This window comes from Zalophus californianus, chromosome 10 (assembly GCF_009762305.2).
Source record: "Zalophus californianus isolate mZalCal1 chromosome 10, mZalCal1.pri.v2, whole genome shotgun sequence".
NCBI lineage: Eukaryota > Metazoa > Chordata > Mammalia > Carnivora > Otariidae > Zalophus > Zalophus californianus.
Genome location: NC_045604.1, coordinates 48,450,484 through 48,467,455, shown reverse-complemented (window position 1 = coordinate 48,467,455; position 16,972 = coordinate 48,450,484). Strand labels below are relative to the sequence as shown.

Here is a 16,972-nt window from a genome sequence, read left to right as displayed (position 1 = left end):
ATATGGTGAATATTATACAGCAGATGATCTGGATGCAGTCAGTGGAAAGGAAGCAACTTAAAGGGAAGGAGAATTTTCATGCAAACCATTTACAGGGAGTCTGCTGTGTGTCGGGCATTGGAGACAGGGACACGCTGCCCTGCCCTCGTGGGGCTTACAGTCCACTGCAAGAGACAGACATTAAACAACTAAGAGTTCAGTAAACTGATCACAGTTTTGCGAAATGCTACTAACTGTAGCAGGGAGTTTGCTCTGGTCCCAAGAAAGAGCGACTTGTGCGCGCTGTAGGAAGGCTGGCCTCTTTTGGGCAAGGGGGATACACTTTGATAGGCAGAAGCATCAGTCGAGGCAGATTAAATGGGCAGAAGGAGTAGGGAAATCGCTTCTCACAAGTAGAACTGGACCTACAGGACCTCAACTCTCCAGTCCCGCTGCCTGGTCTCCTACCTGCTTCCGAAAATCAGGAAAGGAAAAGCGAAAGCAAGAGAGAAGTTCGAGGTCAGTTTCTGCAAGCGGTGCGGGCGGCAGGGAGGAGGAGGAGGAGATACGGGAGTCGGCGCCGAGGGAGTTAAACGGGGCTGGCCCGGGACGGGAAGGGTTAAGCGGGGCCGTCCGGAGAGAGCCTGGTAGGCCCGCCCACCGGAGGGCGGGGGCGGGGCCTCGCAGAATGAGCCCTGGGATTGGTCGCAGGGAAGGCGTTACGCTAGGACGGTACCAAGAGCCGGGCGCCGCGGAGGCGGGGGGGGGGGTGGGTGTGGGACCGCCGGCTCTGCGCGGGGAGAGTGGCCAGGGAATGGCCGGGCCGGGGGTGGGCGGGAGCCGCAGTGGCGGCGGCGGCTGGGGGCGGTGAGCGCGGCGTGGGGCTGCCCCTCCCCGGAGGTGGCGGGGGCGGCCGGGCCGCACCGCACCGCGCGGGAGGCCATGGAGCGAGCCTAGGGCCCGGCAGGTGAGCGGCGTGGGGGCGGGGAGGACGCGCGACCCCCGCCCCCGGCGCGGCGGGCGGGAAAGTGCGGGCCGGCCCGCGGGCGGGGTGCGGTGCGTGGCGCGCGCCGGGCGGGGGCCGCTTGGGGGCGGGGCGCCTCCCGAGGGGCCGGGCGCGCCGGTGCCCCGAGCGGTCCCCAAGCGACCGCGGGCGGGTCCCGGATCGGGCCCGGCTGTTGCCTCGGAGACCGGCCCGGGCCGCGCGCCCCGCCTCGCCGGCCCCCAGGCGGGCTCCTGCGGGCGGGCGCGTCTGGGCGCCTCTTCGGCCCGCCTAAGGCGCGGCCTTACCTGGGGCCGCTCGGGGTCCTTCTAGTGAGCGCCCCTCGCGCCCAGGCGCTGTCCCCGGAGGCGACCGGCCCCGGTGCCGCCCTCGCGCCCCGCCGAGCGCCGGTTGTGGCGGCCCGGGGAAGATCGCGCGCCGGCGGGCCCACCTCGTGGCCGAAAAGCGCAAGTGACCACCAGGCCCGAGGCGGGAGGCGGAGTAACTGTGCCCGAGGTCCGCGGTCTCTTGGGGTCGTGCACCCGGCACTCGCAGTCGGGCACAACTTAAGGAAATGATACGGTAGTCCAAAGTGGGTTGCGCTTGAGATTTCATTTCCGGGTGTAATGGCCCCGCGATTAAAAGCGAGCCGAAACGTTGCCGTTAATGATGAATGTGAGTAGTTGTCAAGCTGCGCCCTTGATTGTGGGAATCTGATTAGAGTTTCCTTCTCATCACGCTTCTGTTGTCCGCAAGTCTTCTGGTAGGAAGACAAGGGGTGGAAGGATGTTGGAGGGAAAGTGGAGAGAACAGGGCATGATTGGTCGTTATGGAATTTTAGTCCTTTAAATGGCTATATCATCGCTTGGATGGGTGAGGAGTTTATAATTTGGGAAAATTAGAGATGCTTGATAGTGTGACTTGTGGTTAGCTAGAGCCAGGTATCAGTGTCTTCCCCACCCAGCCAGTTTCCCATCTCACCTTGAAAAGAAGGAATAGGAGTGTAGGATCTTCTACTAGCTTTTAAATTGTAGGACTTATACATTTGTATTCTGGTGATTAAGATTGATGTTTGCTAACTATTCCTGTCCTCCTGGTGTTATAAATTAATACATAAATTTCATTGGGGTTGATTTTAAAAATTGAGGTAGAGACCTCAGTTGCCTATTCCTTGAGTTTATGCAGGACCTTTGAGTAAAGCCTTAGAGCACTTCCACATGCATTATTGATCATCAAGACATGGCTTTGGGAAACTGAGGTACAGGTGTTAAAGATGCTAAATCATTCCCCTGGACTCAGAGCCAACCTCAGGTAGATTTAAAATTAACGTTCTGTGTGAAGTTAATAACTTTCCTGAAGTTTATGAAGTCGTTGGACTTTGCAGTGGAATCAGCCAACAGGAAGGGCTTCCCCATTTGAAAGTGCTTACCAAAGGTGAATAAAAAGGCACAAGCAAGTAATTGGGTTTCTCAGCCTCACTCACAAGAAAGTGAAGCAATAGGGCGCCTGGGTGGCTCAGTTGGTTAAGCGACTGCCTTCGGCTCAGGTCATGATCCTGGAGTCCTGGGATCGAGTCCCGCATCGGGCTTCCTGCTCAGCAGGGAGTCTGCTTCTTCCTCTGACCCTCTTCCCTCTCGTGCTTTCTATCTCTCATTCTCTCTGTCTCTGAAATAAATAAATAAAATCTTTAAAAAAAAAAGTGCAGCAATAGAATGGACGTGGCAAAGATAAGCAAATCTTGGAGCTCACAGCTTCTCTTTAGTGCGGCTGGTGAAAATGTGGCATTGATTTGTTCTCCTGTTTCTCTGAAGCCAGTAGGCAACTAGCTACGATTTGGCTAAAGAGTGAAAACTTTTTTTTTAAAGCTGCTTCTTTTTTTTTTTTAAGATTTTATTTATTTATTTGACAGAGACATAGCGAGAGCAGGAACACAAGCAGGGGGAGTGGGAACGGGAGAAGCAGGCTTCCAGCTGAGCAGGGAGCCCGATGTGGGACTCGATCCCAGGACTCTGGGATCAGGACCTGAGCCGAAGGCAAACGCTTAATGACTGAGCCACCCAGGCGCCCTAAAGAGTGAAAACTTGAAAACACATGCCCTTCTCTTCTTTCTGGGTACTTTGAATCAGGGAACAAACGAACAAATCATTTACGTCCTAGAATTATTTTATGTTGAGTTGAAACTCTTTGACTTTCAGTTGGTTCTCTTCATTTCCATTTGTAGACTCCAGCTCTCTCATGTAGCCTGAAAGCTTCTGCTTTCTGTCTTTGAACTGTGAATTTCTAAATGAAATTTATTTGTTTGTTTGTTTACTTGCAGGGCAGACTTCAGCTTCCTACACTTTGTGTGACCATCATTTCTGTGGTGTGAGCCCTGAAGCCAGATACTTCAGGTCTTGAATTGATAACTTTTTAAAATAGCAACCACAGTGGTTGTCTTGTTTGGTGCAGTCTCATCATAGAGGCAGAGGCTGCTCCCTCTATCCTGTGGCCACAGTTGCAAACAATAAAAAGGAGACAGTCTTCTGAAGCTGATGTCAGGTCACCCTGGGACCAAGTGCCATGTGGTTTTGTAGATTGAGGTAGGAAGTGGCCTTAACAACAAGGCACTACAGTATATTGTAACAGTGATGATAATTGGCATACTTTTTTCTCCGCACCTATAGTGCAGAGTAGGTGTGCAGGAAGTGTTTGGTGGTTGAACGAGTGAATGGAATACAGTATGAAGGAGGGGGAGATACTCTAGTACATAAATTGGTTAGTTCCTCTTTTCATTAAGAAGAAAAAGGACAAGAAAACGTGTTGCAGATTACTGTTGAAAGTTGCTGGTGAGCTGGGTATCTGTATATTGCTTAAATGGTAGAGTTGAAGGCTTACCAATATTAATAATCTGATTAAATTTCATACAAAGGCAGATATGATCCAGAGCTTTCCATTTACTGTAACATCTTTAAGAGTTAAAACTACGTGCTGTTGTAACTGAGCCTCGATTGAACTGAAAACAATCTTTTTTTTTTTTTTAAGATTTTATTTATTTATTTGACAGAGACAGCGGGAGCAGGAACACAAGCAGGGGGAGTGGGAGAGGGAGAATCAGGCCTCCTGCTGAGCAGGGAGCCCAATGTGGGGCTCAATCCCAGGACCCTGGGATCATGACCTGAGCCGAAGGCAGACGCTTAACGACTGAGCCACCCAGGCGCCCCGAACTGAGAACAATCTTGAAAATAGAAACATTTAATAAAATGTATTATATAATAGAATAAAATAGCTAAATATTCCTTTAAAAAAAAAAAAGATGGGTACCTGTAAAGGGTATACCATACTGGACCAGCCTTGCGATTTGACTCTGTGACTGTATGGTATTCTAGCAGTCTGGGGGCAGCCCATGGTGCCCTGGTCAGGCTCAGCTTCACAGACTTGGCTCCTGGAGCCTTTCTGGCTAGACTAATTGAGCAGTTGGGTTGGTAGTCAATATTTTTGCCTTAAGAAAAGAACTGGAGGGCGCCTGGGTGGCTCAGTTGGTTGGGCGACTGCCTTCGGCTCAGGTCATGATCCTGGAGTCCCGGGATCGAGTCCTGCATCCGGCTCCCTGCTCAGCGGGGGAGTCTGCTTCTCCCTCTGACCCTCTTCCCTCTCATGCTCTCTGTCTCTCATGTAAATAAATAAAATCTTAAAAAAAAAAAACTGGAGCTCTTGGTAATGGCCACGCCATTATCATTGACCCTGATTGTCTGTCTTCTCATCCCTTACATGGTGGGATGGGAAAGGAGAGCTGTCCCTCCCCGAAGTGCTTCTCCAGCAGCTCCTTATTGCAGACCTGTATATCTCTCCCTCTTTTCCGTACTTGCACTGCCTCTGTGACCCCCAAGGACTAATGAATTCACTAACACAGATCTAGTGTCCAGGAGACCTTACTTTGCAACTGAAACCAGCTTCTGACCAACTTAAAATGTCACCACGACTGCTAGAGCCATCCCGGAGAGAATATAATGCAGAGATCTCACTTGTGATTTTGTCTTGCCTATTCAAAAGCAAAAGAGGAAAGAAAGGCCTAGCTCCAGGCTTGATGAGTCTTGGGGGTGCATCTGTCATCCCAGGAGGAGATAAGAAATGGAGCCTGATGCAGAAAAGAGCTTTGGTGTGTGTTTGGAGGTTTGTACTTTCTGACACGGTAACAGCCCTACAGAAGGGAGGGTGTTACTTTGGGGACATGATAAAAGAAGGTCAAGGAATCCGGAATTATGCGTGTGTAACAGACCTTATACAGAGCCAGCCCATCATACCATGCTCTCAAATGCTTCCCACCCTACGTATATGGCAGCGCTTCATCTGTCTTCTGTTTTTAGGGAATTAGGTGTTAGGTGTGCAAATTCTTGTTTTGGCTAGACTTATGGAAAAAAAGTTCACAATATATTATGTGCTTTGTTTGCTTTTTAAACAGTATGGTTTCACCTTTCTTTAGTGACTTGAGGTGGTGCTACTAGTATCCATTACTGACCGTAATCGAGCAAGGCTTTGAAGCCCCTGAGACATGCAGGTTGTGTGCCCCCTCTGCGTTTTGAATTCTTGAATCCACTTTTAATAGTCAGTCTCTGCTTTCAGAGGTGGGAAAGCTGGGCTTTTGCTTTTGTTAGTGTCCCCGCTGCCCTCTTTTAAATGGGCAGCTTCTGATCTTTGGTGGAGTAGCCACCCGGCTCACTGTGCTTCCTGCTTAACTGTGAGACAGCTAAGCGGGCTTCTCGAGGGTCTGCAGCTCTTCCCCAGCGGGGATGAGCTTTGTGACCACGGCTTTGGCTAGCCCAAGACCTTTTCTTCGTTGATTCCTCATTTCTTATTCTTGGTTCAGATAGCGACCTTGCACACTGTCTGGGTACATTGATGTTCCTGTGGGTCTCTTGTAGAAAAGAGAAAACGATACGGAAGTACTGTCAGTTCTCATTTCAGAAAGCGTGGCCAGGAACACTTGAAGATCTGGTTCCAGCCCTGTCTCATGTCATTCTTGGGCAATGTCTTGGACCATCTCCAGTCTTCTTAGTATTTGCAGATTGTCTTTACTCCCAGTCCCAACCAACGGCAGGAACAAGGTTGGCAGTAGTTGTTGCCTTGAAGGGTGGAAGCAGGGTATACAGAGGCGGCGATTTAAAGTTGGTGTTTATGTCTGATATTTCTGCATTTTTATACTGTACTGTATATCTGAATTCATTACAGGACTTAGTTTCTCTTTGTCTGTAAAAGAAGCCATCTTTAGACCGAGGAGCTGAAGAAATTTTTCTAACCTTAAAGCTTTCTCTTCCTTGCTCTTCACTCCTTTTATTCGGTATTCATTTATTGAGTACCTCTCCTGCACCCCGCACTCTGCCAGCTTCTGTGGAGGCACAAAGAGAGTAAAATATATCCCCTGTCCCCGAGGAACTCAGAATAGTAGAGGAGACAGGCATGCCCAAAAATGTATGTGTGTATGTGTTTATATTCATATTTTAACAAAGGGATCATGCCTGGAGCCACTCAGCCCCAATTCAGCCCGGACCTGCATAGGGGTTCTGCTGTTGCCGTTTCTAGAGTGATCTGTGGCCCGTCAGCTTGACACACCTGGAACGTAAGGTTAATAATGTGAGGTGTTATTGTTGCATAAAGCTAATACACCTTTCTGTAAACTGTGGTGAACTGAAAGGTAAAGGCGGAAAATAGGAAAATCTGGAGGAAAATGTTATATTCTTTGAAATTCCATATTTCTGCACTCTATGGGAATTACTTTCTATGCTATAGTCTTCAATGGTGGTTATATAGTGACAACTGAGCAGTGAAATACCTAGAACGTGGGAAGGTTCATTGTACCTGGCCCATTTGAAACAGAATGCAAATTCTTGGGCATTTCCACAGAGTTTCTAGATCAGTAAACACAGCCTATGTTGGTTTTTTAGAACAGACCTCACTAGTAGTATGAGCTAAAGATTTTTTCTTTTCATTTTTCAAGGAATAGGGTTAGAGAGTTGCCCTAAATCAGGGTTTAAATGGGACAGGTTACAGGAATTGAATTTTTTCAGAGGAAGCAAACTCTTTATTGCCTGTTTTGTTTTTGCTCTCACGCCCAGGAAGAAAGGCTACCTTAATGCCTCGTTAATGCCTGCTGATCATTTTAGTTGCCTTCCTTCATGAAAAACTGTTAGAGGATTTCATGTAGGGCATTGCGAGTTTACAGATATGAATAAATGTTTAAGTGGAAGTGAAAACGGTGAGGAAAATGTAACACTCAGTAATTTGGACTATGTGGGAGTTCAGTTTTCTATACCTGTAGCTTTAAGTTATTCCTAAGGCTTTACCTTAACTTTAGGACAGGGGCGCCTGGGGGGCTCAGTCAGTTAAGCATCCGACTCTTGGTTTCAGCTCAGGTCACGATCTCAGGGTCATGGGCTCTTGGTTTCTGCTCAGGTCATGATTTCACTGTCCTGGGAGCGAGCCCTGTGGAGGCTCTATGACCAGCAGGGAGTCAGCTTGAAGATTCTCCCTCTGCCCCTCCCCCACTCTGTTGTGCACATGCTCTCTCTTTAAATAAATAAATCTTTAAAAAAGAGCTTTAGGACATGCAAAGCTGTCATCTTTAAAACAGAGAGCTTATTTTCCAAACTGAAGAAGATTGTGAAACCATTTTATTTCAGCCTTTTTCATGGAATAGAATAGAAGAATCCTAATGCTTTTATTAATCATTGACTGTGGTAGAATTGAACTTTGTAGAGAAGAGAAATAGGTTGGTCCCATTAGTGACATAGCCTCCCAGTGTTCTACTTCAGCCCCTCACTCTGCACCCTAGAAGACAACATGACTAGGGAGGGTTATTTTCTTTGTCATTCTTTCTTCTTTCAGGTCGTCCTCTTTGGGTTTTTGATCTGGTGGTAATGACGAACAAGTGATCACTACGGGTTGTCCAGGCACAGTATATGTGGTAATGTCGTCATTCATGTTTAGCAACTCTGTGAGTTAGGTAGTAGTGTTTTTTTTTTTTTTTAATTTAATTTTATTATGTTAGTGGTAATAGTCTTATTTTACTTTTCATATGAAAGAACTGAGGTCCAGAGAGGTTCGGCATTAAATTACTTTCCCAAGTCCCATAGTAGGTGGTAAAGCAGACATTCTGAATCCAGAGCACCCCCCTCTTAACCCTTCTGCCTCGGAAGAGTTTATATTTAGAATAAGCAGGTGAATTAAGAACCTCTTTTTTTTTTCTTTAAATTTAATTCCAGTGTAGTTAATGTACAGTGTTATATTAGTTTCGGGTGTACAAGGTAGTGATTCAACACTTCTCTACATTGCTCAGTGCTCATCTTGATGAGTATACTCTTAATCCCCTATACCTGTTTCACCCATCACCCCCCTCTCCCCTCTGGTAACCACCGGTTTTCTATAGTTAAGAGTCTGGGTTGTTTTTTGTTTTTTTTTTTTTGGTTTGTCTCTTACCCCCACTGCTTTGTTCATTTGTTTTGTTTCTTAAATTCCACATATGAGTGAAATCATAATGGTATTTGTCTTTAAGAAGTATTTCTTAAGCAGAGAATTGGCAGAGAAAGGAAAACTATATGTAGATACTGATTAATATTATTTGGTATTTTTGTTTTAGTTGAAGACCTATTTGAAGATAAAAAGAATACGCTCTTGTGGTGGGCAGTGGGTGGCAGTGCAGGAATGGGCTGGTTTTCTGGGGATACTCAGGATTTATTCAGGTACTAAACACTTGATGCCCTTTGGTATTGGTGCTTTGACTTCCTGTATAGAAAGAAGCATACAGTGCTAAATGGAAAGATTTTTGGATACTCTGATTTTACTTAGAATTGCCAGTAACCATCAGGAAAAACTGCATTTATTTCTAGGGGACAGCACAATGCTCTGATGTCACTACCAATTAGAAAACAAAAGGGAGGGGTGCCTGGGTGGTTCAGTCGATAAGCGTCTGCCTTCGGCTCAGGTCATGATCCCAGGGTCCAGGGATCGAGCCCCGCATTGGGCTCCCTGCTCCGCGGGAAGCCTGCTTCTCCCTCTTCTACTCCCCCGGCTTGTGTTCCCTCTCTCACTGTGTCTCTCTCTATTAAATAAATAAAATCTTTAAAAAAGAAAAACAACAAAAAAAACCCAAAAGGGCATTATATTAGATTCAGCCCAGGGCGAAAGTATATTGTTTTCTAATTTTTTTTTTTTGTACTTCAGTACAGGTTGTGATTTTTGCTATTATTTATGCTTTGGCTGAAGTATGAATGGTAGGTTTTATAAACTGGGCATGTGTATTTGTGTGAGGGTGCCAGGTTAGCCTTGATTATTCTAAAGTATGTAAGTGGTTTTTAGTAAATGATCCAGGTGAGAATATATTTTTTCCTTGTGCTACCTTAAAGAGACCTTAATTATGTATCTTCTTAAGCATCTACAACGAAGACAAAATAAGTAGAAATGGTGTGTAACTTTCATAATGAGTTTATTGCTCTGTAGAAGGCATTAATAATCATTTACAAATAAGACCTAACAATTTATTAATCCAATGTTTATTTATATTTAATGGTTACTATAATGTTTTCCTTCTTTCTGAGAGAATTGTTTTCAGTCACATGATTTATTTCCCTGTGTCTTCTCCCTCAATATTTTTAATGTCTCCAAAATAGTTAATAAGGACAGACTAGACGTGAGAATGTTGGATTTTACAAGCTACCCCAAAATTTAGTGGCTTAAAGTAGTGATTGGTTATTTCTTACAATCATGCAAGTCAGCTGGGCTCAGCCTGTTGGTTCTTCTGTCCCTAGGGTTTATAGACTGGGATCACATGTATGACCCCATTCAACTGGGGCTTCAAGTGGAACTGGAATGGCTTCACTTCTGTGTCTGGCACCTCAGCTGGGGCTGGTCAGACCTCTCTCTCCATATAGGTCCCTCATCATTTAGTAGTCTAGCCCAACCTGCTTTACGTAGTGGCTGGGTCCCAGCTGGAAGCTGCCAGGTCTTTTAAGGACTAGTTCCAGACCTGGCACACAGTTGCTTCCACTGCATTCTGTTGGCCAAAGCAAGTTACAGAGCCAGGCCAGGTTCCGGGGGAGGAAAAAATAGATTCTGCTTTTTTCTTTTTTCCTTAAGATTTTATTTATTTATTCATTCATTTGAGAGAGAGAGAGCACACGAGTGGGGCGAGGGGCTGAGGGTGAGGGAGAAGCAGACTCTCCACTGAGCAGGGAGCCTGATTTGGGACTCAGTCCCAGGACCCTGGGATCATGACCTGAGCTGAAGGCAGATACTTAACCAAGTGAACCCAGGCACCCCTAGATTCTACTTCTTGATGGAAGGAATTGTTGGTGTCTGTCTTTGTAGATAATCAACCAAAAACTCTTAAGTAAATTCAGGCCTTACCTCTTCTTATACTCACCAGGCCATCAGAGCTTTGCTGAAACCAACAGTTACTTAAAGAAGAAGTTTGTAAAACGGTCCTTGTTAACTCCTACCGAAGATCAAGGGCAAGGAGGTTATGTGAGTAAATAATGATACTAGTTATATATATATATACATATATATATATGTATATATATATATACTAGTTATATAATAAATTCCACCTGCTCTGCCCGAAATCTCCTTTGTTAATAGCCTTCTGCATGAAATGTTTTTCCTCTGAACATTTTCCTCACAGTACTTTACACTCGCAGACATGTTACATTCTATTTATGTGAAAGAACTTGATTTGACCATTGAACTGAATACACAAGGAAGGGTTAGTCCTGAAGCTTTCACTTTTCAGTTACTCTGCACAAAGGTTGGGATTTCTTCTCCATGACCTGAGGAGAAATAGTGTGAGGGTGTCCGTTGATCAGAGGGAGATTCAAGGGGGTACTGCTGCCAACAAGACTCGGAAGCTCACTGGTGGCTTGTGGGGAGTCTCTAGTAAGGTAGTGAGTAAGGGGCCAGGTGTTCTCATGTTCCTCAGCAGCCACAGATGTTGTATCTTGTCACACAGTGACTTAGACCTGTGCACTGACATGTGTTTCTGGAAACGTTCCACCAGCACTGAATGGAGGACTTCATACTAAGACTTCACTTTTGTTCTGTGGAATCTGTGTCTCTTCTCCCCAGGCAACTTAATAGTCATAAGTTTGTCCTCATAAAACAACTGTCATGTGTGTAGGATGGTGTGTGTGTGTGAGAGAGAGAGTGTGAAGAATGAGCCTCCATAGCAAGCCTTATTGAGGTGATGGAGCTGTGGGTGAAACCAGGGTTCAGGAGCAAAATTCCTCATAAAGGTCTACTTTCCAGAGCTCCAATTTGAGAGCTTATGCCAGCTTTTAGTGCAAAAACTACCATTTGCATTGCCTTTTTTTGTGCTTAACATTTTTTGACTTATGTTATTGCCTTGAGTCTATTTGTTCTTTGAGCTGGGCTCTGTTCCACATAACAGAACCATTAAAATAAATGACCATAATATAAACTGGACAGTGTTACACTGTTGGAAGCATTTATGGGAGAAGGTGAAGGCATGAAATAGAGCAGACAGAGTCCTCTGGGAATGCAAGTGAAATTTTCATGAGTAAGTTGGAATATACTCAGTGATCCTGCTTTAATTTCCTCAGTATCTGTAATGGGGTATCTTCTTAGAAACCCAGTTTGCAGAGTGCATGGCATGTATGCTGTTGTTTCCAGCAAGACAAGAAGATGGCCCCATGGGTATCCTGGAAACCCCGTCCTGGGTACCCTCCCTTCTCAGGCATACAGGGGTGAAGGGGATCATTGTGAAGAGTAAGAAGTATACCATCACTAGAGGATGGTATGATTCCGTATCATGCATCTCAGACATTTTTCTGGAGTTGGAGAGACTTTTCTTCAGTATAAATTCCACTATAATCCCTACATTGTCGATTTCTTAAATATCTTTGTGCTTGCCCTGTGGGCTGAAGGAATAACAACTTTCCAGCTAAAAGAAAACCTCATTCTGAACTGTGTTTCTTCAGAAAAAGAAACTATAGGGGCACCTGGGTGGCTCAGTCGGTTAAGCATCTGCCTTTCTTTCTTTCTTTCTTTTCTTTTCTTTTCTTTTCTTTTCTTTTTAAGATTTTATTTATTTATTTGACAGAGATATAGCGAGAGAGAGAGCACAAGCAGGGGGAGTAGGAGAGGGAGAAGCAGGCTTCCCGCTGAGCAGGGAGCCCGATGCGGGGCTCGATCCCAGGACCATGGGATCATGACCTGAGCGAAGGCAGATGCTTAACGACTGGGCCACCCAGGCACCCCAAGTGTCTGCCTTTCACCTCAGGTCATGAACTCAGGGTTCTGGGATCAAGCCCCACATCCGCATCAGGCTCCTTGCTCAGCAGGGAGCCCGCTTCTCCTCCCTCTGCCATTCCCCCTACTTGTGCTCTCTGGCTCTCATTCTCTCTCTCAAATAAATAAAAATGTTAAAAAAAGAAAGAAACTATACTCTGAACTAAACCGAGTAGTTAGAGCGTCAGTAGAGAAATAGATTTGCCAAACAAAAGAAGAAAGCTGATAAAGGAGTGCCAGCTTGAAGGTGCCACACACTCGTGATCCCACATATCGAAGGAAGTAAACACCAGAGTCCCAAGATATTTGTATTGGTTTGTTCAGGTGAATAAAGCATCTCCCCTTACTATGCTAGGTACTATAGGGATCGGGAAGGCAGTTGAGATCAGCAAGGAGCCAAGTTTCTGAGAAGGCAATTGAAAACTACATAGGAGAAGATACTGAACAAGGCAGAATGTAGTTAAGTGCTGGTCTAAAGGAGAAAGATTACTCTAGGATGTGGAGAGGGACCAAAAATGGCTTTGGAGATGGCCCTCGAAAAATAGATTAGGCTTTAAACAGGAGTAGATGGGGAAAAAGGGTAGGAGCAAGAATTTTGAGGAAGTCCCAGGGTGAGGAATGACAAGGGCAGAGGTCAGCCCCACACCTGGCGGGGAGGGCAGAGCATGGTCGTGGTCCGTTTGGGTTGAAGCTGAGAAGAGGGATGCCTGGCGAAGCCGACTGGCTGAAGCCATTTAGGGTAGGGCTTTCCCGCCTCGCTAAGGAATCTGTAGAAAGCAGAAGTGGCGTATGATCAGAACAGTGAGTATGGCGCCTCATCTGGTCCGCATCGGAGAACCTGGAGGCCCAGAAGGCGGTTCTTGCAGTGATTCAGTAGAAGGGGCTGAGCACTAAATCAAGGCGGTGGCTGTGGGAATGAAGGGCAGTTGTAGAGAACCATGCCAAATTGCTATCTTGTTCTACCAGGATGTGGTGACTAATTGCGAACGAAACCTCCTTTAGGCTCTCGCAACCTGTGCTCACTCCTGACCTGCAGAGGTGAATAGTGAAACAATCCAACAGCTGAACTCTTCAGTTCACATCATAGAAACTCCTCTCCTAGTTGAGTGGATGCGTTGTTTGCAGCCCCGAATTGAGGAAGGGACCTATTCAAAGGGTAGCGAGGTTTCGGAACTTAAAAGCACACAAAGACTACAGAATCAGTTTGTTGTGTCCGAATTTTGGAGTTGCTGGAATTTCCTATTGCATTAGTAATTAAAACAAAACCTCAATCTCCCTAGCGTTTATGGTGAGTGTTTAGATATGAAATGTTTTATAACATGAGGGAGGAACTTATCTAAATGAAATGAGCAGCATCATCAGAAGTTTAGGGGTTAACCAGACTTGAGTCCTGAAGACTGCGTTCTAGGAGGAGGAAGGCCGCCCACCCTGCTTCCCCCTCTGCACCAGAAGTATCCCAGGCCTGTTGCTTGCTGCAGCCGGAGGGGCTGAGAAAGGGACCCCTGGCAGAGCGAGATTTCCATGTTAACCTTCTGTCACCGTGGCCGTGATGTGTCCCATGGAACGGATCATTGGAGGAGCTGTGTGGTTGAGGTCGCGCTGGGACGAGCAGAAACCTTGGAAATCCGCTCTCCTCGCACTGCGCGTGCCTGTAATCCCACAGAGCCCTTGTGCTGAGTTTCACACCAAACCCGCTACCCTCACAGTTGCGTTCTGGATGCGCTTGAATAACCGTTGCTTCAGCGAGAAGTGTTACGTACTTCCCGGGAGTTGAGGAGGACACAAAACAGGTGGCTGGCGACCCTTAGAATTTGACTTCAACTCTCACCTTCCGCCTCTTCCTGCAATCGAACGGGGTCTCCAGTTGGGGTGGGAGTCTGCCCTGTCATTTGTACTGGCATTATGTCTTTAATGGTCTGAGTTGTTAAAGGAATTGGGGTCAAGCCGCTCCCTGTTACCTTCTGTCTCCTTTGTCTCAGCCCAGGGCCGTGCTGTCCATAGGCATACAGCACAGCAGGCTCGTGCGCGGAGCCGAAAGCCACCTGTCAGCATGCAAATGAGACTGAACTGTGTGTTCTTGACACCCTTGCAGAAATCTAGTGTTTGGAGTCTGTGAGCTTGAGACCTGACCAGAGTGTGGTCTGCTCCACACCGGAGGCAGGTGCTGCTTGATATCTGTGGCATCAGTCCCTTTGTCCTCTGCCCGACCAGTCCAGACTCCATAGTGTTGCTGTAGCACCAGGTTTCTTTCGTTTTCTGGTCGTGTTCTACTAATAGCTAGTTGGGATAGGGATATGTTTTTGCTTTGCTTAATTTATCCAGCTTTGATTACCCCTAATTTACAGGGATTTTAATTTTGGAAAATAATTAGTGGAAGACTGATGAAGTAGAGCTACACGTCTGGGTGTTGTATTTAAATATGTGAACAACAGACAGGACACTTCCAGGGTGGCTGGGGATTCGGATTCGGAGGAGTTAGTACTCTCCTCTGGATCCTCTGTGGCGTTTTTAGGAGTTCCTGACTTACAACATGTCATAAAACATACATTTAGAGAAGATAAGAACTGGAAAGTTTCCTAATACTGGTGGTTTGTTCAGAAGTCCTTTATGGATTTTGAAAGGTAAAAATGAAAGTGAAGGAGTTAGGCATCTCTTCATGTTGCTTTCGTTGTGCTTTTTCTCATTGTGTTGGTGTTCTGGAATTTGTAGGCAGTCCCATGGATCCTAGCTGACTCTGCACCCTATTAAAACGAGAATTTGCTTTAAAAATTTTATTGTACTGGGTTCTTACCTATGAAGTCCTTCCCCACACTAGTTTGTTTTAAACTATTGGATCCTCTCAAGCATGGGATTACCGAGGATGAAACACAATGAGTAATATGGTGGAGGCTTGTGAAAGATTCAGGGGTGGAAGGGACAGAATTTCTGACTGAATTTTGCTTTGTACTTGGGCTTGCAGGAATTGTGGGAGGCGCTTCAGTGAAGAAATGGACCAGTGTGCATAATCATGGACTCTCCTTGCTGACCATCACCACCTGCTCTCCTTGATAAGTGAGAGAGAGTGGGTCAGGGGAGAAGGAAAAGAGGTCAACATGAAGCTAAAGCAGCGAGTCGTGCTGTTAGCGATTCTTCTTGTCATCTTTATCTTCACCAAAGTTTTCCTGATTGACAACCTAGACACATCAGCTGCAAACCGAGAGGACCAGAGGGCTTTTCACAGAATGATGGCTGGCTTGCGGGTGGAGCTGGTGCCCAAGCTGGACCACACCTTGCAGTCTCCCTGGGAGATTGCAGCCCAGTGGGTGGTTCCCCGGGAAGTGTACCCAGAAGAGACACCAGAGCTGGGGGCAATCATGCATGCCATGGCCACCAAGAAAATCATTAAAGCTGATGTGGGTTATAAAGGGACACAACTGAAAGCCTTACTCATACTTGAAGGAGGACAGAAAGTTGTCTTCAAACCTAAGCGGTAAGTCTTCATCTTGGAAGTTCTATGTGCTAGTTGGTTGATTCACATAGCTTGCAATTTATATAAGACTTTATTTCCTTCTCTTGGTATTCTCTTCCATAAAATGAGAAGAGTAGACCACAAGATCTCTGAAGTATTTTCTAGCTCTTAATGTTCTATAATTCTTTGAGTAGGGGAAATTTATGGGAACGTGTTTTGGTTCTGTATAAGACTTGAACATTTTACACTTAAAGCTCTCCTTAATTTCTGAATTTATCAAATGTGTGCTTTGTGCCAGATGTGAGCGTTACAAAATGAACTGGTTAGGAACTAAGTGACTTGTCACCAAAAGTGTGCAGTTGGAGGCTGGATAACTAACCACATGTCAGGGATGCGGTAGAGCAGGAGTTAGCCAGAGCTGGAGTGGGTTTGGGCAGGTGACTAAAGTCCCCTTGAAGTACTGAAGCAATGATTCTTTCACATGGGTTTTGTTTCAATTAATAAACTTTATTTTTTGGAGCAGTTACAGGTTTACAGAAAAATCAAGAGGAAAGTATAGAGAGAGCTTCCCCACCTACCCCCAGTGTCCCCATTATTAACATCTAGTAGTGTAGCACATTTGTTACAGTGGTTGAGCCAGTATTAATTTATTAACTCAAGTTCCTTGTTTGCAGTTAGGTTCACGCTCTATGTGGTACCTTCTGTGGATTTTGATAAACATACAATGACAAGTATCTACCGTTACTGTATCCTACAGAACAGCTTCCGTGCCCTAAAAATCCCCTTTGTTCCACTTACTCATCCTTCTGTCCCCCCACCAAACCCCTGGCAACAACTGATCTTTTTACAGTCTCCATAGTTTGGCCTTCTGCAGAGTGCTATATAATTGGAATCATACCTTTGTAGCCTTTTCGGATTGGCTTCTCACACTTAGCAATGTGCATTTAAGTTTCCTCCACGTCTTTTTGTGGATTGATGCTCATTTCTTTTTATTACTGAACAATATTGCATTGTCTGGATGTACCACATTTTGTTTATCCATTTACCTACTGAAGGACATCTTGGTCCCAAGCTTCCACATTTTGGCAAATACGAATAAAGCTACTACAAACATTCATGTTTGTATTTTTTTTGTAGATGGAAGTCTTCAGCTCATTTGGTTAAATACCAAGGAGCACGATTGCTGGATCATATGCTAAGAGTATGTTTAATTTTGTAAGAAACTGCCAAACTGTCTTCCAAAGTAGCTGTACTTTTTTACATTTCCACCAGCAATGAAATGAGAGTTC

General features: G+C 45.6%; 1 protein-coding gene across 5 annotated transcripts in view; it reads left to right on the top strand.

Moving 5' to 3' along the window:
• The first annotated feature begins 776 nt into the window (after window positions 1-776).
• The window catches only part of FAM20B (FAM20B glycosaminoglycan xylosylkinase), a 42,391-nt gene continuing 26,195 nt past the window's right edge, over window positions 777-16,972 (top strand). Inside the window, exons 1-3 of one of the 5 annotated variants that reach the window (XM_027610735.2) lie at window positions 777-946; window positions 10,356-10,453; window positions 15,195-15,704. In XM_027610735.2, coding sequence (XP_027466536.1) covers window positions 15,328-15,704 — 377 coding nt within the window. In that variant the 5' untranslated portion in view covers window positions 777-946; window positions 10,356-10,453; window positions 15,195-15,327. Of the gene's footprint in view, window positions 947-1,493; window positions 1,637-7,837; window positions 7,899-10,355; window positions 10,454-15,194; window positions 15,705-16,972 lie in introns of those variants that run through there. The other 4 variants (XM_027610736.2, XM_027610738.2, XM_027610737.2 and 1 more) reach the window with 4 other exon arrangements.